The sequence below is a fragment of the Lepisma saccharinum genome, chromosome 7 (genome assembly GCF_977018435.1).
Source record: "Lepisma saccharinum chromosome 7, izLepSacc3.1, whole genome shotgun sequence".
Lineage (NCBI taxonomy): Eukaryota > Metazoa > Arthropoda > Insecta > Zygentoma > Lepismatidae > Lepisma > Lepisma saccharinum.
In genome coordinates, this window is record NC_139235.1 from 69,909,942 (window position 1) to 69,934,942 (window position 25,001).

Genomic DNA, 25,001 nt, shown 5'->3' on the forward strand with positions numbered 1-25,001 from the left:
GACATAATCAGGAGGGGAGAGAGGGGAAATGATGAACAAAAGACAGCCGGTTCGATTGCTTCCACATTTGCAAGGGAAGCTCGTTGCAGTCAACTTGACTGTGAAATAGTGCATGGTTTTTAGAATTTTAAAGGTTTTTACAATTTTTAAAACATTTATAAAGGAGGACAAATAAGTTTGTATAATAGATTTTAACTTAGGTAAACGATGGCTTTAAAGCACGTAAATTGTCAAGTGTGTAATCGATCTTCCAATATTTTTTCCCCGCTCACATCATGTTGACTATGAAATAAATATTTTGACGAAGCTATGACTTTATGAATTGCTTATAACACCGAAACCTGAAGAAGAGAAAAGTTATCTCTCAAAACGTCGTAATTGAAGAAAACTTATCATACTCGCAAAAATGTACGTAAAATTGTAATTTATATTGTTAATCTTGTGAGTAAATCGCACATAGCAAATAGGAACGTCTATAAAAGAATGTTGCAATATTTTAAAATATTCCTTGCTGCAAACTTTTAACTTTTCCCTCGTTACCAACATTTTTCTTTCAAAATGGAAAACATCGTCAGTCTGTCCTATACCCAAGTCTCACCAAAGGTCAAGCTTAGAAAATTATAGACCAATAGCAATATTGTCTAGTCTTGCTAATAGGATGTTAGCACATGACAATCCAGTTATCTCTCCCCATCAAACTTAGCTAACTTCACCCTTTATGCATGCAATGTACTAGAAAACACAGGACAAGTCGATGCAATATGTACAGTTTTTACTAAGGCATTTGACAAAATTAACCATGATATATTACTACAGAAAAATGCTTCATTCAATATTTCACTTAATACTTTAAGTGTCTTTGCTTCATATTTAGCATATTGAATGCAAACTGTAATATATAGCAAAATCAAAAGTCGTCCCTTCACACCATATTCTGGTGTTCCACAAGGGTCTAATCTTGGACCGCTTACCTAATTGCAAACAAATTTCTCAAAAGTTGCTTTTTTCAGCGATCTTAAGCCTTTCCATGCAATAACTACCTCTGAAGACTGTTTGAAACTACAGGGAGAGGTAGACACAGTGATTTCTTGGTGTAAAAATAACAAGTTAGATCTTAATCCAACAAAATGCAGCGTATTCACTTACTCAAAATGCAAAGCACCTTGGTTTTCCCATGCTGCATTAAAAATATACAAATCACATGCAAAAATGAAATTAAAGACCTCGAAGTGACCATCGACTCCAAGCTCAAATTTAATAAGCAGATTGAAACTGTTACTAACAACGCTTTCAGAAACTTAGGTTTTGTAATTCGGTCAAGCCACGCCTTCATGAAAATTGAACAAGTGAAAGTACTTTACTATTCCCTTGTACGGTCAAAACTAGAATATGCGTCAGTAATCTGGAATCCCACTCAAATTGGCTTCATTCATAGACTAGAACGTATTCAGTCAAAGTTTCTTAGAAACCTCAAATTCAAAGCCTGTGGAGAATATCCAACATACGATTTACATGATAATCTACTTTCAGAGAACAACTTCAGCAAACTAGCACTCCGGCAACAAGTAAATGACCTGTTCTTTCTGTATAAAGTAATTAACGGTTTAATAGACAATTACAACATGTTATCAGCCATATCATTCAATGTTCTAGTTTCCAAAACACGTCCCAGCACAAAATCTTTCATTGCCAGAGAGCGAAAACGGCAGTTCTTTCTACCTCTCCGGTGTGGTGAGCGTGCAACTCTTTCAACACGATTTCCAGTGTAAATAACACAATTGATATTTTTGCAATGAGTCTATACAGTTTTAAAAATACTATACTGGAACACTGAAGTGAATCTATTGTAGTAATATTATGTAATTAGTGCACTATAATTGGGCTCTATCAATAAATAAATCAAACAAAATAGATATTATGACGACCCAACATACCTGGTGGGTCATGGAATAGTGACCGAACGCTTGCTTCTGGAGTTTGGAACCATATTGCACCAAGTGTATTATATTCCCCATCTCCACAATACATCTGTAAGAAAGAATGAGCGCTACCTTGTAAAATGAAGCTATGTTATCACAGCATAAATATTTCAACTTCAACAAACATTTTCCAACACCACACACACATAATTTCTTTGCTCATACAGAATCAAGACAAAGTTCCAATCTTGCCCTCTCAGACAAATTAAAATACTATTACAAGGTCCCAGGAACTTTTATAACATTTCAAGGCCAAACCAGGCAATATTTAACAATGCTTTTCTGTTCTGAGCCAATGTTTAGGTTTCCTGCAATCAATTTGAAGATAGAAATTCCAATTCTATGTTGCTACAGTTGAAACTTAATGTAGGAATATTGCTACCAGTACATCATCAGAGAAACTGTATTAACAATGAACACATTGTAAATAGATAATGACATAAAGACTTCGTGGCACATCTACTTGTGTGCACTGATGAATTTCTAATGGCGAGGTTCAACTGCAAGTGTTAAAAAACTGAATGAAATTACAAATTTAATAAATTCATTGTCCAATTCAGGAACACAAAGTCTTAAATATTGGGAGTCAGACTTGCACCTTGTCTGCCTTTAGGTGCACCCACTACTGCAGAAATTTATAATTCAATTTATAAAACTCTAGGGAGGGTACAGAATAATCGGTACTGTATCGGTATTGGTCAATATAGGCATAAAGGTCTATCGGTTTATCGGTAAAATTACCGATTCAATATATCTATAATATATAATTTAGTGCAAAATTCTGCCATTTTGTTATAATTTTTATGGATAATCTCCATGCCCTACTTGTAAAAAAAAGTAAATGTCTAAATATACAACTTCTTTTGCATTGCAGTCTAGTGGAACCACAATAAAGAAGTCAATGAACTATTCAGGTTCTCCATGTATCATTTGAGGTGATATCAGTAGTTTATCAGTATTGGCCAAAATTTTAAATTGACCCATCCCTATAAAACACTGTTATGAATGAATTATCTAATGAATATAAAGAACCAGTACATTATTGGTATTTATACAGACAGTACCTGAACAGGGTACTTGGTTGGATCACGCCCTAAGGGTTTGCAGTCATCCAGGAGAAAGATCATTGCAAATCCAGCTGTAGCACTTATAGCAGCCACAATCAGTGCTTCCAGAACTTTTAACCATTTTTTATGGATAAACCTAAAATAAAGAACATCATGAAACTTGCATCACTTTCAAGTATGTGAGGAAAATTCACACCCTCAGGGCCATCTGGTTACATACAAGAGAGAAAAAAAGGATAAAACCCACTAAACTCTGTGGCACAAGAGACCTTTGAGAGTCAAGATTTGTTGAGTGGCTTTTTGTTGCTGATGGGTGGTCAGGACATAAGAGTTGCACTGCCCTTGTTTTTCTGGATTTTGAGACCACTACTTCTTTTTAACTAGATCCTGAATTTCCCTCTTGATTCTGGGTCAATACAATTTTGTCTAGCTCCCACCAGGAATCAAACCCGGATCAAATTGCACCAATGGCAAGAGAGTTAACCATATGGCTATGCAGAGCCCTGCGTGGAAGACTAAGCCATATAAAGTGAGCCAGCTTCTTTATGGCTGAACAGTTTTACCACCTGACCTTAACATCTGTCTGAAGGATGTTGTCATCTGTTAGGTCTGCAGTTGATGCACAGTTGTGTGATGAATTAATTTGGAATATGAATTGCAATGGTTTGCTGATTTTTGATGGCTAAAGTCATTATAGAACATACTATCCTATTCATGTTTAGGGAATAAAAGATATGGAAGAATATTAAATACATGTAAACAAAATACTTACATTATCTGTCCACTCAGCAGTACAGCAACAAGATCCCTAGTGGGTGGTGGCAGAAGCCATCGAAATTAATAGAACCATTAAAAGTAAGTTTTGTAAATAAAGTTAGTATTTTGCTTATGTGTATTTAATACTATCCAAGTTCAAGTGAAACAGTTTTAAACAGCCTCCCTATTTCCCTGATCTTTAACCTTACAATTTTATTTTTTTGAGCGAGTTGGAAAAGCACAGATTTATGTTGGATGCTGATATATAGAAGCAGCAGGACTCCAAACACTTGTTTATTTTATATATATATATATATATATATATATATATATAAAAACATAGTACAGTGGAATGGCTAATGGTCATAATCAGATGATGTGTCAGTCTTATCAGTTTGAGACACACTGGATGATCTGAAGCCACCAGTACCAATGCACTTCAAGAACGCCAAGGAACCAGCACCTGGCAATTAGCAGCATCTCAAGCCATCATCATATGTGTTGCTTCCACCAGTTTTCGTTGTGGTTCATTGATTGATTTGGTGTTTTAAGTCCACTTTATGCACAGTAAGGCTAATCGGGACTGGATCTACAGTTTAAAGTGGGATCCGAACCACTTGTGCCTCTACCGGGTATCGAACATGGGACCCCTTGATTACAAGGCGACAACACTACCACTGCACCATCAGGGAGGCCCTCGTGGTGATTCAAAGAGGTGTTTTGAGGAGACTATGGAGTGCAGGTAAGAGCCACAGTAGTCTACCAACCTGGAATCGATTCCCAGGGTGTGATCTAAGGTTACAACTTTTCTGGCCTTGTCCCCACATAAAACAGCTCTGGGGCTCATCCAGCCTCAAATCAATAAGTAACTGGGGTGTAAACTTGGGGTAGGGGGGTAAAAGTGGTCGGAATGCGGTGCTGGTCAAATCACCTCCAAACTGGCAGAGATCGAGAATGTGTGGGGCTCACATCCCCTAAATGTGCTTTCATGGCACGGTGCTATATGTACGGGGAACTTGACTACCTTACCTATGTTGTGCAGATGGTTTATTTAATTTAGTCACTTGTTCATTTAGATATCAGCAATGCAAAAATTGATGTTAAGCAGAAGCTGGTTACAAAGAAATGCTTCATCTATAATAGGAAACCATTTCTTGAAAATTGCCACTTGTGGTGCTTACCTCATTCTGAAAACAGTCAGTTTGTAATTGATATGGTTGAATAACGCTCCGAGAATTCCTCCCATGATGCCCATCAAGAGAAACAACGGCAGTTCCAGGAAGTCATACGTTATGTTCTCAAACTTCCCAAAATTCAGAAGACCAGCATACGTCAACTCTCCTGGCCTCCCATGGTAGGTGCTCAGAATGATGTTCAGGGTGAACGTTGAGATCATGGAAGCAAAGAATATTCTCCAAGTTAAACTTTGGTTCCAAAAACTGGTCCCTTCTTCTAAACTGAAGAGCACACCACCTGTAATTAAAAGTACAAATGATGTAAGAAATGTGTAAGGGGGAAATAGCCGAATAAGAACTTAAAAATAGCAAACTCATGAAAATACGGTGCCCATTGCAAGTATTCATGGTTAGGGATAGTAAACACAGTTAAAGTAATGTGTTGGTAAAGTTTTGAATTTCCTTGTTGCTGTTTTAGTTGATTTGAAGTCAAAGCACCACAGAGTTCATTAACACATCTTCATGAAAGCAGCTGTTATTAACGAGACATTAAGCAGAAATTAATAAGACAACAACAAAAAGAGCAACACTGATTTAAGAAACTTAACTACACAATACTATTGTAAGAAGTGTTTTCATCTCATTCACCTTATATTATCACTGATGATATCAGAATGGCAGAAAGAGAAAGGGGGACAATGTTTAATTAGTTCCTCTTCTTACTGCACTCCAAAGGCAATATTATTTGTTTTCTGTTTTGTATTTGCTTATTTATAGGCACATATTTGTGGTTAATAAAAATATAATATCAGTACATAAACAAATTTTCAATTAGGTTCATAAAATTACATTTCAGTGTTAAAATGGTGAATTAAATCTCTAACTTGACTTGAAACCTTACACCTATGCAGAAAGCATAATATGAGGCTCAGTCAATAAATAACAAGGCAGAGGATATTTCACAGTACTTACGTAACGAACCTCAGAAGTATTGTCCACCACTGTTTAGGCATTTATCCCATGTGACACCAGTCGCAAAATGGCATGCTCGTAGAACTCCTTTGGCTGCTGTTGGAACCAATAGCACACATACTCCTTGACGTCATTGTCAGATTGAAACAGTTGTCCCTGCAGTGCTATCTTGAGCTCACCAAAGATGTGGAAGTCACACGGGGACAAATCTGGACTATAGAGGTCTCAGGACTTCTCACTTGAATTTTTTCAGACATTCCTTTGTTGTGTTGGCTGTGTGTGGTTTAGCGTTGTCGTGCAATAGGACGACACCACGAGAAAGGTGACCAGGACGTTTTGATTTGATTGCCTTCCTAAACTTCATTAATGTTTCACAATACCACTGGGCATTGACCGTAACTCCAGAAAGTTGACGAGGAGCGGTCCCTTGAGATCGAAAAACAACAAAAGCATGACCTTGCCAGCACTAGTGGAGGAGGGACGTTGGAAGTTCTTGAACTTTTTTGGTGGAGGGGAATGACTGGACATGGCCGCTGCTCGGTTAGCAGCCTTTGCGCATACCTTGCCAGACACGTAACGCAATCTAGTGGGAAAATGTGCGAATCAGTTTCGTCACACCTGCACCTCCATTTCGGGCCCGTCGACCCATTTCTAACTACCATAGTTTTGGTGTAATATTCTCTGCCTTGTTATTCATTGACTGAGCCTCATACATAATAAAGCGCCTTCCATTTAAAAGAAGTCTTATATTTTTCATCCAATATTTTGCTACAATCATCAAATCTCCTGGAATTTTGCTTCACAGCTTCAAAATAATCCATACCCAGAATAGTGATGTGCTGGCCAAACAACTATAAATTTTGCATTAAAGGTTCTATATTGCATTTTGTATAGAAGTGTGTTCACCCATTTGAAATCACCTAAAAGGAGCATTACAAGGTGTAATCTCACATTTCGCATTCAAAACCAAAATATGCAAAATATCATCATCCCTGGTTGTTACTTAACATCACTTTCGCCTACTTTAGGTTAATTGCAACTTTGGAGATGAAGGATGATGAAAGAAGAACCAAATGAAACAGTTATGTAAGCCTCACTAAGACATGAATCCTTGCCAGTGCATTCAGCACTCATTATGCTTGCCACTGAGGCAATTTTTATGGTTTACTTCACATATATCTCTTACCAACAGGAGCTCCGAAAGCGGCAGCTACTCCTGCGGCAGCACCTCCGGAAACAAAATCCCGCTTCTCGTGGTCTTCTCTGAAATATCGGAATATCTTGAAGTCCTTGGCAAATGTTGTGCTCTTCCCTTGCGAAATCCCTGCTGCCACTACAGCTCCTGAATGAATCATTGGTCCTTCCTGGCAAAACAATTAATACAATATTGTTAAAGAAAGGACAATTGTCTTCCTTTAAAAAAATATAAAGGGTTTCCCAACAATAGACAGGTTTAATATGCTTAAGAGAATACTTTAAAAAAAAAAAAAGAATGACGAGTTTGATTTATGCGACATATCTTGTGGTTGGGTTGGTAACACGAACAGTTTCTTTATCAGTAGGGTGACCATAATGTTTTCTTGAACCCAAAACAGGACATCAAGGAAGTCAGTTTATCCCCTTAACCATTCTCCTGAAAAATTGGTTAGGATTAATTATAAAATTAATTAAAATAACAATAATTATAAAATTAATGTTACTATTAACATATTATTATTTCTTAAAGTATGGGTCACATAAATAATAAATCACAAACAATAAATAAAATATGATCTCTCGTCAAAATGTAGATATTAATTATTATAATCTCGGTGTGACTTACATAGTGTTTCTGGTCTCTTCTGGTGAACTTTTGATGTTAGTCCTACGCTGCAGTTGAGGAGTGCCTGAAGCATATATTTATCAGAAGAAAAAAATCTTCTTGAGAACAACTTTATTCTTCACCAACCTTTTATAAAACTCCGCACATATCTGACACACAATACGACATTTGTCTCTCCAGTTTGTGTCAATATGCAGGAATTTAAATTCTAGTTGCATGTCCGTATTCAAATTATGCTTCTTGGCTATGCTTATTCATTGCTCTATAAGTAACTGAATACACACACAAAGCAAAACAACTTGTGAGGCGAACTAACTAAACCAGTAAACTGCTGTTTGCTCGAACATTCTCAACGACAATGGACCATTTTGAATGTTATGAAGTGCTCGAAACGCAGTCCAGCTGTTTTGCCACAATGCTAGTTTAAAAATTCCACCTTTCTTTTTTGCATGAAATGTCTCTAAAATTTAGATTTGGTTTCCAAGATAACTGTCCTCCTCCGTGGACGTGCGATCTAAGTTGCTGTACCTTGGATTCCGACTGTGGGATGGCATGGGTTCGAGTCAAACTGTGTTCAGTCTGTGGGTCTTCGGCCTGTGTAAAGGACTGGTGGCAACTCACCATCGTGAGGAAATTGGGGAGCTACAAGTGAGTAGTGTAACCCGGTCATAAAAGTCTCCTATAATGGCTGGGGGTTCACATGCTGACCCCACGTCACCCCATTACCAGTTGAAGAACTCCACACCGCTAGGTAGGATTGTGGGAGGGAGACTGGCAGTCGGGAGATAGGCCGAGGCCCTTCAACCCTTCAAGGGCTGTCGAGCCACGATTTATTATTATTTTTTATTCCAAGATAACTACTAGACTTTTATAAAATGGGACAAATAGTTGTTTTATAATATCGAAGGGACAACCAGGACACACCTCTGAAATGGGACTGTCCCAGTCAAAACAGAATGTATGGTCACCCCATTTATCAGTGATTGTTGCAGCTTTGTTCACATGGAGCGTTACACAAAGGAACAATGAGTTTCGATAGTGAAAATTCATTACAAGAATGTTGAGTGTTATGCAGAGACTGTTACGAAGCTTCGTGCAATCCTTGGACGTAAAAGTACACCTAGTGAGAGTACAGTTCGCAAGTTGATCAAGAAATTTGAGGAAACAAGTTCAACAGCAGACATCAAAACATTGTGGTCTCGATCTAGCCGGTCTGTTGAGAACATCACTATTGTGTGTGACAGTGTTATTGCAAGTAAAAAAAAAAATCAATTCGGCGTCATTCACAACAATTAGATATTTCAAACATTTCCATGCACCGCATTCCCATGGTAGATCTGCACATGCATGCCTTTAAAATTCAGTTAACTCATGAACTGAAACCAAATGATCACTTGCAATGGAGACAGTTTGTTGAATGGGTTTTGGGGATGCAACTGGTGGATGAAGATTTTGCACAGAAAAAATATTGTTCAGTGACGAAGCACATTTTCACTTATATGGTTTTCATTGTATCTAAAGGTATCTGTTTGGCGGTTACGCGGAGATAGGTAATTAACTCTGATAAACTTACTTTTCATTTTTTCCCATAAATTTCTTTCACCCCCGCACGGGAACAGCAGAAAGTGAAAGCACTGTGTCAACTAGCACCACCGTGAGCACAAGCGGAAGAAGAAGGAACCACGCCACCCGCAGCAAGACAGTACACACCTGACGAAGCCACCAGACGGGTGACGAAATCGATCGCGAAAGAAATTTACGTGGAAAAATGAAGAGTAAGTTTATCAGAGTTAATTAAATGGTTTTGGGAACAAACAAAACTGTCACATTTTGGCAACAGAAAATCCTCGAGAAATCTAGGAGACACTATTGCATCCACAACAAGTGTGGATTCTGGGCTGGTGGAGTGATGGATGGAAATGTCGAGACAGTTAATGGAGAATGGTACTGCAATATGGTTAGCAGTTTTTTGGCCATATCTGAATAGAACTGATATTGAACACATGTGGTTTCAACAATATGGTGCTACCTGCCCCACCTCCCATGACATGATTGTTTTTGCTGTGTGGCAAATTCCAGGGTTGAGTAATTTCTCGCAATGGTGACCAGAACTGGCCACCTAAGTCATGTGACCTTACTCCTTGCAAACTGCTTCCTTTGGGGGTTTCTGAAATCAAAGGTCTACGCAAACAAACCCATTTAGCCATTGTAATGATGTAAAAATATTTGCCATTTTGTAAATATACAGTATTTTCTTAAGCATATTAAATTCTTCGCTTCTATTGGGACACCTACATAATTTACTTTCAACCAAGCACTGTATCTGCATGCATTCATTACCACTATTTGAGCCTCCCAGATTGAGCAGTGGTAGCGTCGTTACCTATCAAGGGGTCTCGGGTTCGATACTCGGTGGAGGCACATAGTGGTTCGGATCCCACTTTAAACTGTAGGTCCAGTCCCGATTAGCCTTACTGTGCATAAAGTGGACTTTAAACACCATCTCACTCAATCATTACCACTATTTGAAATTAACTTGTGTTGTTAACAAATCACATACACAACAACGGTCATGGAAAATATTTTTTGTTTTTCAAAATGTAATTTTCATGTAATAACAGTTCAAATTTTTATTATAAGTTGGACAAATTCAGAAGTACAAGTGACATTGATACAAAGAGATTATGACAGATATCACTCACAAAAGGGCAAAATACATTGACAGACATTTCCAATGGTGTAATAGAAAAAAAAATTCTGAACGATTCTATTTGTAAGCTTTAAGGAAGAAATTTTGCAAATATGATGGTCAAATAGTACAAGCAGTGTTAACTAACAACAAAACATTGAGTTTGTATTTTGAGTCCACTTTATGCACAGTTAGGCTAATTGGGACTGGACTTACAGTTTAAAGTGGGATTCGCGCAACGTGCCTCCACTGATTATCAAACCCGGAAACTCTTGATTACAAAGTGATGAGGTTACCACTACCCATCAGGGAGGTTTGTGCAACAGAACAATTTGGAAGAGACTCAAGAACTGTCTTACCTGCAAGGACTGAAATTAATGTGTATACAGAGCACGCACAAAAGAATGGTGCAGTTTTAAAAGTTAATAACAAACTTATTTCTCACCTTACACGAGTACAACATACACCATAAGCATCGGCAACTGTCCAAGTTTCTCATACAATAACAACAGTTCGATTCTCATGCTTACTGGGAGCCTGTGGGGCCAGTTTCCGAAATGACGTCACAGCAGAAGGATTTCTGTGTGCTCCCTTTTTGAAGTGTCCAGATCTGTGATTTCAGTGCAGCGCGAGTTTACTGCACGGTTTAAAAAGACACGCCACACAAGAATAACATAAACAGGTGGCAGCGACAGTTTTTGGAAACTGATGCTTGTGTAAAGGCAAAAGTCCTGGCAACTTTGTGTGTCTGATGACAACATTTAAGAGTGCGAGAGGCATTTCAGTGAAGTCCCTCCAAGTCAGTGACTAGAAGGACTTCAAGCAGAGTGCCCCAATTAAATATCAATTATGACGATTACATTCTACAAGTGGAGGGAGCTTTGCCCTCCCCCAGTTTTCACAGGAACGTACCAGTGCTTCTCAATGGTGTCCTTCTACAGTGCTGAATCGGACATGTGGCAAAAACCTTGTCACCTGGCCTCCCTGTTTGCCGGATCTTACACCATGTGATTTCATTCTTTGGGGGCTTATTTAAGGTAATGTTTTTGAATCGCCATTTCCCAAGCCCATCCATGAACTTCTTGATAGAATGACGCATGCAATGCAGGTCGTTACAGCAGCCCGAATCTGGGATGAGTTTCATTACCGTGTGGATGTGTGTTGTGGTACACAGAGTGCACACACTGAAGAAACGCAATTATCGCATAAGAAACGTGGATAGTCGCTGCTGCTGAAGGTGTATGTTGTGCCCGTGTAACGTGAGAATTAATTTTCTTAATTAACTTTTGAAACTGCACCATTCTCTTGTGTATGTCCTGTGTTATCTGTAATTTTAAAGACACTGATTAAATTTCACTTTCGAGGGAAGTGTTTCTGTTCAGGTGTACAAAACTTTGCACAGGTGGACTTTTCAGATTGCTGGATATGATACGATGAACCAAGCATTTCTAAAATAAGAAATTGGTGCTAAATAATATCTGATTTTTGAGAACATACTTTAATAACAATATTTTAAAAGAGGAAAGGAGGGTCATTTAAGCAATAATAATAATAAAAAAAAATATACCAGACTTCTGCTTGGTGTGGTTACACTTAGAAAAGTTAACACATTAATCAAGGTCACACTTACTTTTCCTACTGCTAATCCTCCAACTACAGAAAACACAACGCCAACAGCTTTGATGAATAAAGTTTTAATTCTTACTATTCTAGGAACCTTGATGCCATTCAAATAACACTTCACTTCCGGAATGCCACTACCTGCGGCACAGGGCTGAAATGGAAAGAAAATCACTGTTGTTACATTATACGTGGGCAGTAACTAAAAAAATTACTTTTTCAGAGAGAGAGCTTATAAAAAAATCATGCAAGAGCTGAACATGACATTTAACGGTAAATTCTATCCTAACATGAACAAACCCAGTTGATATTAATATTAATAGTTGCCGGCCCCGTGGCAAAGTGGTTAGCACATTGTGCTACGATTCCAGGGGTCCAGGTTCGAATCCCGGCCTGGGCATGGATGTTTGTGAGTGTCCATTCATCAATTACATCATATTATCACTCATCCACATGTTCGCAAATTAGCCAAAAGTGGCACAAAAAACGAAGTAAAATAAAGCAAATCAATCAATCAATATTAATAGTTCTGCAATATTTAATTAATTCTGCACCAGAACTGTGTACACGATATAGCCAATATCAGAAAATGTCAGTTTAAATTAAATAAGTAATATAAGCAGAGCGTGAGCAACACACATGGTATGTGAAATAACGGAGAGTTCAAATATCGCAAGAATTGTTCAAAATGAAGAAGTGCTGCCTAAAAATTATGCATAGCAGTGGTGAAATATTTGACTCCTCTAAGCAAAACCCTGGCAGCTTCATACAGCATAGTTGTAATGTAATGGTTGCATTGTAATATCTGTAACTATTCTGCACAATTGTAAATTGCTCCACCTTTCGAGCAACCTTAAGAGTATAGGCAATTGGTTCCCAAAGTGTGCACCGTGGCACCCTGGGGCACCGTGCCTGGCTTACAGGTGCACCGCGAAATGTTCCAATATTTTCACTGAAATTATACATATTCTAAATATGTGCTTATTTAGTACCTTTTACACATAAAATGTTTCTGAATTTGAAATATGTGCTTATTTTTTAACTTAAGCAATGTAACCACACTAAGTGAGCATTGAAAGTGTTAGATAGGTCTAGATTCTGACTTGAACCCAGCGAAAAAATCTTGAAACCCTAAGGGCACCATGAAATGAAAAAGTTTGGGAACCCCTGTGATAGGCACTGGATCAGTCCTAAATTGCCATGGCCTGCCTCTAATATTCTGATTGTCAAATACATAACCCTATTGCTATATTGAGAAATACTCTCACAGTTTACATGATAAAATTCAATATGATACAATTTTAAATTATCAAAACAAGAGTATTAACATTGGTACTAGAAAAAAATGACATCAGCTCAAACAGACAACAATGATTATTGTTACTAAAATAGTAAAATTTATTAACCAATTGCACAGCCGCACTGGTCTTGTTGGCAGAGGATCTGACGCAGGGTGCGAAATCACTGCAGATTGGTGAGGGGAAGGAACAGACAGACAGACACACATACAATATATATATATATATATATATAAGTACGTATATATATATATATATATATATATATATATATATAATATCAATAATGTGTGTCAATTATTAAATAATCAAATTATATGATTATATGCATAAGGGAAGGAAGGACAAAAATTAAGAGACATTAAGAAGATAATAGTTTCCTGTATAAAATTCACATATAAATGCTATTACGTGTATTATTAAAATACATTTATATACTTCGTGGTTGCTAACAAAAGGCGATGAGAAATGGAGAAGAAATAACAAATCAGTCTTATTTCTGTGTTCTGGGGATTGCTGGGTTCAGTGTCCTAAGAGATGAGGCTCTTTGTTATCCGTTCTTTTTGTATGTTTTCAACATTATTCCAGTAAAGTATATTCGAATCCCAAACTAATTGTTTATGTTAGATGTTAAAATAAAAACTCTCCCCCCGGAAGAGTTTGGTGGTGGTGGGGGTTCAGGACCGGATCCTTGGTGGGGGGAATTTCCTGCCGGGATTTCGCACCCTGATCTGATGGGCACAGGAGATGCACGTTCAATTCCTGGGGGTGAGAAATCTATTGATGGAATTTCTCCAGCCTTGTCCTTGAATAAAGCACCTCTGGGATTCATCCAGCTTCAAATAAATTGGTATCTAGGGGTAAAGGCAGTCGGAACATGGTGCTGATCACATTGCCTACATAAAATAGCAAAGATCGAGAATGTGTGGGGTCCTACTTTCTCATTTCTCCTATGTGCCTTTACAGCATGGGGAACTTTACCTACCTATATCGTCAACTTGTTTGTTTGATTTGTTAAGTCCATCTTATGCAGATAGAGGCCCATCGGGACAGGACCAACAGTTTAAAGTGGGATCTTAACCATATTGGACTCCACTGGGTATTGAGCCTGGGACACCTTGATTACAAGGTGACGATGTTACCATTACGCCATCGGGAAGGCCCTGTCGTCACCTTGTATTCCCTGTCGTCACCTTGTATTAAAGGGATCTTGAGTACAGACCTTGTACAGTGGCTGGGATCTAACTTTAAACTGTAGGTCCAGTCCAAATTAGCCTATCTGTGCATAAAGTAGTCTTAAAAATGAAGTTTAGACTTTATGATTTAAGAACTATTTACAAAGTCAAACAGAACTTACCTCTACGTAGGCCACTAACGTTGCAACTATAAAAACTGGAATAATATTTGAGGTTACCCACAGCAAGTAAGGAACATAAAGGCAATGTTCAATAACACATTTATCAACATCTGTATGGCTGTCAAGGAAAAAATACAGAAGCAAAAAGTATGCAACCACTTAATACAACTTATCACATTTGCCAGTGTATAAGATTCTTTTGTACACATTTCTGAGGAAAAAGCTTTATCACTGAATTTGTAATTAATTTACAATATTTCAAGTATAAAGTAATCTGTAGGTCTACTTTCAACATGTAACTTACCTAATCTAACTAGGAAAGAATACATTTTAATTTTCATCATCACATACCACAAGTAAGCAAGAAAGAAATCATCTAAGTAGAACAGAGAAAATTTCCAGAAATGAAGGTAATCAAAAACTGAGTATCAGATCTATTTTTAAATGAAAAAAGTGCATCTTATATGCCAGTGAATATAGTATAAAGTGTGCAAAATGGGTAAAACATAACCCTTTTACATGATATCCAAGGTAAATTCCAGCTGCTATGACAAACGGAAATGACAAGACCAAAATAATGCAGTATTTACATTTTTAAACATTGTATCAAACTACAGGTTCAAGATGTTTCAAAGAAAGCACCAGATGTCCACTCACCCAAAGTTTATAGTGTACATAGCTCATTACATTTGTGGAACAGAGGTGAAATATCACACACAAAGATAAAATGAATCAGTCTGAGAGACATCCAATTAACAAGCAGGGAGTGGTGTCTTTCCAGTGTGAAAGGTTCCATTTGTTTATTAAGGTTCATTTCGAAGTGACATACCACTTGGATGCTTTTGGGGCATGTCATGGGCCATGTGTCACTTTGGTACGAAATTTCCCTCATTGAATCTTCAATGTGTATGCCTGTTGTAACCTGCCCCCTTTGAAACATTGGAGTTTTAGTGTGTTTGTTCCGTGTAGTCTATTCTGTTCCTGTAATTTCACAGGTAAGAACATGTTCTGTGCAGGGAAGTACCATAAGAAAATATATAACCATTGTCAATGGTTTACTTTAAAAAATAAATTAAAACTATAATACTTTTCAAAGGAGAAACAAGCCATGTCTTTGAAACAAAGTGTGTGCAATATTTGAAAGATGAACAGCAGTGCTTATACACCGATGAGCCATTGCATTATGACCCCACCGACCCGGGAACATATAGTGTACCTGGAGCGTAGAGAGTAACACGTGACACGCTGGCAGCATGGTATATATTGGACAGGTCTACAAATTCGCTGTTAGTAGTGTCTCCGGCGTCAGAATGGAAAAAGCAGCCAATCTCTCCCAGTTCGATAGAGGTCAAATTGTGATGGCACGGCACCTTGGTACCAGCATCTCTGAATGTTGACTGCTCTCGTGAACATGTATTGAAAGTGGTGCAACGATGGGCAAACAACGACACGTCATCCAGCCGTGTGTCGATAGCGGTTCATCGATGTCAGAGGCCAGCAGAGGCTGTCGTGCATTTTTCGGAGTGACCGCAGGACCACAATACAAGAAATCGCCCACAGGTACAACGGTGGTGACCAGGACAATGTTTCAGTGCACACGGTTCATCGAACACTGCTGTGCATGGAACTGTGGACATAATGTGATAGCTAATTAGGTAGGTGGTCATAATGTAATGGCTCATCAGTGTATATTACCGTAACGCAAAAAAAAAGGATACAATTTTTTAGATTCTGGTACTTTATGGCAGACAATTCTTCAATGGCAATGTCAATAGTGCAGGCAATGAATGCAGTCAGAATTCCAATAAAAAGAAATATAAGCCACCTTAATAGATTCTTTTTTAAAACAAAATTGTACCCTTTTGTCCGTTCCTCATTCAGCAGCAAAGTATTTTCACAAATGTCATAATCCAAACTCTGAAATAAGAATGTACAGCATATGAGGTAACATGTGGATCTGCTTACAGATAAATTAACATGGCCTGCTTAACAAGCCCATGCATATTATTTAAGCATGTTACAACTAAACACAAAATGTTTTCTCAAATATATCACCTACGTACATCTAAAAAGAAATACTAATAAATTAAATTATAAAATATTTTATAACAGATGTTTCTAGCATGGGAGGAAAAATGAACATTTAATACTGTGCACAGTCATGGCCCATTTTGGGTTGTAATAATAATAATATTTATTTCTGAAAATCTGTGAGATACATAAGCATGCCAAATGTCGAGGGTAACAAGTGGAGTATTAAGAGTTTTGTCTATAAATAGTTTATTCAATATATGATTGTTAAGAATATGATATACCATAAAAAGTTACATAAAATTTTTCATGCATGAAAAAGATACATTACTACATACATGAGGACATATAACAGTATAAAATAATTTATAAATTAAAATTTAAAAGAAAGAATAACGAATGATAAATAAATGAATGACTCATAATGGAATAGTTAAAACCCAGAAGTGTTCGTGACTGTATAATGTAGATAAGGAGCAGATTTATGAAAAATATATTACGTGGCGCATGTCAAAAAAAAAGGGCCGATATTTTTTTTTTACGCGGGGTTGGCAACATTGATGAAGTTGAGCATGCACAGGAGCATGACCTAATATTCTGTGCTTGCAACAGAGATAGAATCGTCAGAGTGGGGTTGCGTACATGCGAGTAGCAATAAGGTGAAATGGCTGCCGTAATACAAAATCCCGCCAAATGTGAAGTGAGATCTGTCATACGATTTCTGAATGCCAAAGGACAGAATGCAGCTGACATCCATCGGGAATTGTGTGCCATTTATGGACCGACAGTGATGAGTGAAGGGAAGGTCAGGCAATGGAGCAGAGTGTTTCGGGAAGGGCGTTCAAATGTCCATGACGATGAGCGTAGCGGAAGACCTAGTGTTCAGACGGACGATCTGGTGGAACGCGTTAATGAGAAAGTGTGTTCCAATCACCAGTTCACAATATCTGAACTCGCCCGAGAGTTTCCAGAAGTGTCTGCGAAAACAGTGCATCAAATTGTGACTGACAACCTGGGGTATCACAAACCGTGTGCGAGGTGGGTACCAAAAATGCTGAGACGCTCACAAAAAGCAAAGGAGAACAGCTGCACGTGATTTTTTGGCCCGCTGGGGGAGGATGGGGATGACCTCTTTTCGCACATAGTGACGGGGAATGAAACGTGGATATCGCACGCCACTGGGGAGTCGAAGCAGCAGTCAATGCAATGGTGGCACTCTGGTTCTCCTAAAGCGAAGAAATTCAAACAAACACCATCAGTTCACAAAATCATGTCAACCGTGTTTTGGGACCAAAAGGTTGTGTTTTTTGTGGAATTCTTGGAACCAGGGTGAACAATTACAGCAGAGGTGTATTGCGATACACTGAATAATCTGCGATGTGCCATCCAAAATCGGTGGAGGAATGCTACGCTCTGGAACTTTTCTGATCCATGACAACGCCCGCCCACACACAGCTGCTTGTACTGTTGAGACAATTCAAAGGTTTCGATGGGAACTATTCAATCATCCCCCTTACATCCCCGACCTTGCCCCCCGGCGATTTCTTTCTTTTTCTTCACCTGAAAAAGTGGCTTGCATCGAAGCGTATCAATGACAGTGACATGCTCTAGACATCAGTTCTGGACTGGCTGCACTCCCAGGCAGAAGATTTTTACGCAGAGGGTATACGAAAGCTTGTGCCACGCTATCAGAAATGTCTGGAGGTTAATGGTGACTACGTCGAAAAATAGCCAAGGTATGTAGTTGTTTATCAATCTCAATAAATTTCACCCCTAACTTTTTTTTTGTTTTTTAAAAAATATCAGCCCTTTTTTTTTGTGACAAGCGCCTCGTAAAAACAGAGGTGGGGTTGACACATAAAACCTGTTTCTAAAAACGTTTGTTGAATGGCGACGATATATCAACGGCAACATGAGCCAACTGCACACAGATGCACATGGCTATCCATGGCTATGGCTATGTCGAGAAGCACCACCTTGCGTGGAGTACACGTGGCCGTCAGGGCAAAAACACGTCAAATGTAGTCAGTGTGAGAGGTAGTGCCACAGTACAATGGAGCAACAAGTGAACATCAAGTTTGGCTACAAATTGGGGAAAAACGGTGATGGAGACGCATGAAATGTTGGTACAGGTGTGCAGAAAGGAAGCTGTGAGCAGATAATGTGTTTAGGACCAAGGGTGCCTGCAGGGAGGGGGGGGGGGGAATTGCCACCTGCCACTTGAGATATATCGAAAAACTTCATGTAATTCAAATTTTGAAATTGTAGCATGAAAACATGGACGAGGGGTGCCGTGAAAGACAGCAGATTAAGTGCCTATGCAAATTATCCTAGTGCTGGGGCTGCTTTATATCTTTTTTCCACTTTAAAACACTGCTGCCCACCCCCTCACCTTCCCCCGAGAAAAATCCTGCAGGCAGACTTGTTTACGACTGAATCAAACACTTTCAAGACGGGAAGGAAACGACTGAGCATGAGCCATATTTGGGTCGGCTGACAGCACCACATACATGATCAAGCGAGTGTGACATATGCTGGCACGAGATCGACGACTGACTCTACAACTGATGGCAGAGGAATTGGGCATTAGCAAGGACACAGTGTGCACCATTGTCCAATCCACAAAAAGTGTGACAGTGATTCTGCGATCGATTCCTAAAGAGCCATTGCTGACAGTTTTCAGAAGCTTCATGAATGTTGCCAAGAGTGTGTTGTGGAGGATGGCGATTATTTTGAAGGCCAATAAAGGTAATTTGTTTGTATCTTTTCTTTTGTTTGTTTTCTGATGCCATTCACCAAACTTTTCAGACACAGGGTGTACGATAACTAGTTGCAAACACAGAACACACACTGAGCAGGAATGTAACAATCAGCTTTCGTACACACCAGTGACATATTTAATATACTATTCAAATACACATTATTTCACTAAGATATATAATATAAACTTACACAGGGCATAAAAACAACGTATAAAAAACAGGTTATCCAACAACCTTAAATGTAGGGAAATTGTGCCCACATTTGATTGAAAATGTATTAAACATCAGTTAAGGTAGTAGACCCAAATTAGAAATGACATATAAGTCAATCCATGTGTTTCTAGTGGGAAATAAAAATTTGATTTGTTCAGTCAGAATCTAAGAAGCTTAACATAATTTAAAGTGAAATGTAAAAGCACCAAACCCTACCTCAAACTTTGCTGACAACACATTTAAAGAACCAGTTTCGATGGTACCAGAAGCTGAGATGCTAGCAATTTTATGCCTATCAGTAATTACATCATTTTCTATTGAGGCATCTGAATTCACAGACAATGGTTCCTACAAAAGAAACAAACTTTAAGAAACATTACGAACTAAAAATCTACAGTGTTATAATTACTTAAAACAAAAAGTTAATGGATCTTAGTTGTATGAAATTATGGAAAACATTTATTGTGTACAGCTCCTTGTGTCAGGGTTTGTTTATAAGTCCACTTCATGTAAAGATAGGCTAATCGGGATGTAGGCTACTACTACTGTGCAATGTGTCTCCATTGGCAATTCAACCCGAGATCTCTTAGTTACAAGACAAGGTGATATTGTTACTAGTACGCTATCGGAGAGAAAACTAATTTTGCACCCACACAATTATACTTTAATTTTGTCAGCTGCATAGAAGTAAAAATTGCTTCTTTTTACTTTGCACATAATAAATACTGATAATGGATCTTTCATTCTCTCTCTGAAGTTTCATTTGACCTTGCACTTACTTAGGTTAATAAGTTTCATTTCACGAAGGTAGTAGCTATGTGAAATTAGTACATATATTTAACAATTCTTAAGAGGGATATGATATTTTTCAATTATTACCGTTCTTCTTCTTCTTCTTTATCTGACCCTGTCAGACAAAACACTGTCGACTTTGGCCAACGTTCCTATATTTTTAATATGGGATTTCAGTTACACAACTTTTCCAGTTCCCTTGTAATACGAGTACGATACACTACAGATGACACTAATAAATCTTCCTTTTTTCACTTTTACATTCTATGTTCAGTTTATATTTCGATTTGACATTTTCGGGCATATCCATATAAAATCCAAATAATAGGTATGGATAAATCAGATAATAGAGACAGTAAAGATATAGGAAATGGAATTTTTAATCATATCAGATTTTTATATAATATATTTTGTTGGTGTGAGAATTGATCGCATTCCAAAAATAAATGTTGGGCATCTGCATTATCTTTACCACATGTACAATTTTGTTGATGTATAATACCTATTGTGCTGGTGTGCGAACGTGACCAGTTCACAATCTATTAATAAAAACTATAACCTGTCTTGGAAGAGGACAACTGTGGAACCATGGTTGTCTTGCATCAAATTCCGCCAGCCACCTATATGTATGACCTACCATCGTCAATTGTTCCTTGCACCAAATTTTCCAGTGATTTTTTATTTTAATTTTAACTCTAGGTAATAGATCTCTATAAGGGAGTCTGATGAAAGATATTTGAGGTAAATCCCTTGCTCTCTTAGCGTACATATCTACCATAATATTACTGTTATTAATATGATGTGCCTTGACATATGTAAACTGGACAGTTATATTTTTGGATTGTGCTTATTGAGTTAGTTGTATAATCAATATAATGAAAAAAAATTGACGACATAGTTGGGGATATGATGATGTTAATGCCTGTAAGACACTTAACGCATCTGTTAGAATGAGTATTTTTTTATAGTTACGAGGGGCGTATCATAAAGAATTACACTTTATTGTATTCGATACATACAGACATAGATACATTTAATCGGCTATATGCACTTTCTCAACATAGTCCCCCTGGAGCTGTAGACACTTACGCCAGCGGTGTGGAAGTCGTTCGAGACCATTTTGAAACCAGTTCTTTGGAGTTGTGTGCACCCATCGCTGGACAGCCTCATGGAGTTCCTCACAATTGTTGAAATGGTGACCACGCAGGGGCTTCTTCATGGCGCCAAAAAAGTGAAAATCGGACGGTGCCAAATCGGGAGAGTATGCTGGATGTGGTAACACCTTGAAACCCAGTCGGTCAATAGCAACTGTTGTTTCACGACTGGTGTGCGGCCGGGCATTGTCATGTTGGAGAAGCACACCTTTGCCCCATTTGCCTTGCCTCTTCTTTTGAATTGCACGACGCAACCGCGTTAGTTGCCACGTAGACTGCACTGTTAACGGTGGTTCCCCTCGGTAGCCAATCAATGAGGATGATGCCATCACTATCCCAAAACACAGTGGCCATTTGTTTCCCAGCCGTGGGCGCTGTTTTGAATTTCTTGGGTGGGGGGCTACCCTTATGTTTCCACTGGGATTTGGTTTCCGGTTTATGGTAATGCAGCCACACTTCATCACCTGTCACAAGCTTCCCCATGAAATCAGCTGGATTCTGGTCGTAAAGTTCCAAAAGCTCCCTGGAAATGTCTACGCGTTGTTGTTTGTGGCATGCATTAAGACATTTCGGTACCCACCGAGCTGACACTTTACCCATTTTCAAGTCACTGTGCACAATGCGTTGCAGGGTTCGTCTGCTTAATCCCGTAATCCTCTCCAGTTTCGTAAACGTCACACGCCTGTTCTCCAGTATGACATTTTCCACACGCGCGATGTTTGCGTCTGTTTTCACACTCACATGCCGCCCTGGACTCTTTCCCTTCTCCGTCGACGTTTGACCGTTTTTCCAGACAGTTACCCAATTATACACCGTTTTCCGTGACACTGCATACTCGCCACAGACAGCCACTAACCGTCTATGGATACGGGCCATTGTTTCCCCTTCCTTCCACAAAAACCAACTCGTCCATCGTTGACCACGTTCATCTTGTTCCATGTTGTCCGCAACAGCACTCGTGACGTTGTGCTTCGACGGCTGCACAGGCCACAGACTACGCACTGTCACACGGTGCTGCCACCTGGTGGTAGACAAGGTACCTATGCGCCCATCCTGCGCAGTGCGTGGAATTACGCCATTTCATTTTGCATTAAAACAATAAAGTGTAATTCTTTATGATACGCCCCTCGTATTTTGCATGGAATAAGTTAATGCATGGTAAATCGCATAGCATTCTGCTGTAAAAATTGTAGTGTCTGCTGTTTCGTGTAGGAATATAAAACGCACAACCTACATCCTGAAATTTTTTGGAACTATCAGTATAAATAAAAAATTAAATCTGGCCATATTTCTCTATACCGAGCATGCTGACCACGATCTAAAAGAATGATATGTGAAATAATGTTGGTACGCATCAGGATCCATACAATAACAGTGGAGGAAATAAAATTTAGGGTAGATCGGATCTATAACATTTGCAATTGCCCACTGTTTTTGTGTTTCAAATAGCAAATTAAAGGGGTGATTATGATTCTGCCAGGTTTGAAAAATGAATTTAATTGTTTACAAGGATGAGATAGAGCCACCTCTCTATTTTCCATATAAACACTTACGTTTGGACTCGAGTTCATCAATCCAGAGCAAATTCGTAATGCTTTGTGTCGTAGTACATCAATTTTTTGTAACACTTTTGGGGACGCACCACCCTAACTGAAAGACGCATACTCAAATAAGGAGTGAAAGCAGTTTCTGTAAAATAGTGACATAATTGTGGGTTGACTACCCCACTTAGTAGTTGCCAAGCCACCAAGAATATTTAAGATAGATTTTCCTCTATTAAATAATCTATATGCTGTTTCCAATAATTTTTACGATCGAAATGAATTCCTAGGTAACACATTACTATACCGGAGACGGATTTCTTCAAATTTACAGGAGAAAGTACTTACGCAAATCATTTTCTGTAGCGTTGTTGATGTTCGGGAATGTAGTTTTGATCCATTTTAATGCTAATACATGTGGTTTTCTACGAAAATCTATTTCCGACGTGCTATTGCTGCTGCCGCCATTTGCTTTCTGCACGAGAGAACAATACATGCTATTGCTGCTGCTACAAGATGACGTGTCGAGGATGCGTCGTGAAGTTGTTGCTGGGTGTAGAAGATGCCGTGGAATTTGTAATTCAACACGGAATCTTGAAGAAAGAAGTGGAATGCAGGACGTGGGAGGTTAAAATTAAAAGAATACCGTGTATTTTCTTTCATCGAGAAAAATCGATGTTGTCCATATATGCTACATTGAACGAAAGGAGTGCTAATGGAACCTAACCTAACAGGCCTAACCTAACCTAGTAGGCATACCTCGTCCCCGTGATGGTTCGTGGGGCTATCATGAATTTTTGGGCTAACGTCAATGGTTTTTGGGGCTACCCATGGATGGTTTGTGGGAAATAAGGAACAAAAGTAAGTACTCTTTAATGTAAGAAATAGACATTATTTTCGTTAGAAATTCATTATTTCACCTAAATAAATGTTCTGCAATGCAGAATAGTACGTTAGCAATATAAAAAATTGCGAAATAAATCATTGATAGGTGTCTCCGGTATAGTAAAGTAGTACCAATTCCTAAATATTTACATGTAGATACCACTGGGATGTGAGAAATATAATTAATATTATTAGGAAATACATTTTGGCTACGAGAATTAAAAATCATAACTTGAGATTTATTACGGTTGAAAGATAAACCTACTTCATAAAACCATGCTTGAAGTTTATGTATTAATCGTGACATGTGTCATGTCTATTAGTCCCTGTGTTACTTGTGGAGTAATTTTGTAAAAACAGAAATCATCTGCATACTGAATAAGTTCAAAATCCTCCAATTGTTCATAGTGTAGAGACTGTATATATATATATATATTAAATAATATAGGACTGAGTGGAGGATTATTACCTTTACCGAGTACAAAATAACGCATTCGACATCTCAACTGTCATAATTAGTATACAAAAGCAACATACGTGTAAATATATATTGAATGAACAATAGCAAAAAAAAAAAAAAAAAAAAGTACTATACGCATTACTGCTTCACATACAATATTTGTGATTTTTTTTTACTCAAACATTGTGCCATAATTTGTGCAATTAATTACTATATTGAAATTAACACCGGTTGTCAGAACTATATTTTTTAAAGGATCACGTTGTACAACTATCAAACACCCGCTTTAAGGTTTGCCTTGCCTAAAGAAGAATATAACTTTACCCTCCCTGTTCCAAAAGATATGACACTATTCCTTCGATGCAATAAATTTTGTTTTTCATCGTTCTGTATAGCATCTAAATCCTCTTCCTTTCCTGCCATCTTTT

General features: G+C 38.2%; 1 protein-coding gene across 1 annotated transcript in view; it reads right to left on the bottom strand.

The window, feature by feature from the left end:
* Positions 1 to 25,001, bottom strand: part of ClC-b (chloride channel protein 7) — a 70,549-nt gene extending 45,548 nt beyond the window's left edge. Inside the window, exons 1-9 of the mRNA XM_083125407.1 lie at positions 24,898 to 25,001; positions 19,958 to 20,089; positions 16,454 to 16,652; positions 14,736 to 14,845; positions 12,091 to 12,234; positions 7,136 to 7,313; positions 4,984 to 5,275; positions 3,044 to 3,182; positions 1,935 to 2,028 (exon numbers count right to left, since the gene is read on the bottom strand). Of these exons, the coding sequence (XP_082981533.1) occupies positions 1,935 to 2,028; positions 3,044 to 3,182; positions 4,984 to 5,275; positions 7,136 to 7,313; positions 12,091 to 12,234; positions 14,736 to 14,845; positions 16,454 to 16,652; positions 19,958 to 20,089; positions 24,898 to 24,996 (1,387 nt within the window). The 5' untranslated portion in view covers positions 24,997 to 25,001. The remainder of the gene's footprint in view (positions 1 to 1,934; positions 2,029 to 3,043; positions 3,183 to 4,983; positions 5,276 to 7,135; positions 7,314 to 12,090; positions 12,235 to 14,735; positions 14,846 to 16,453; positions 16,653 to 19,957; positions 20,090 to 24,897) is intronic.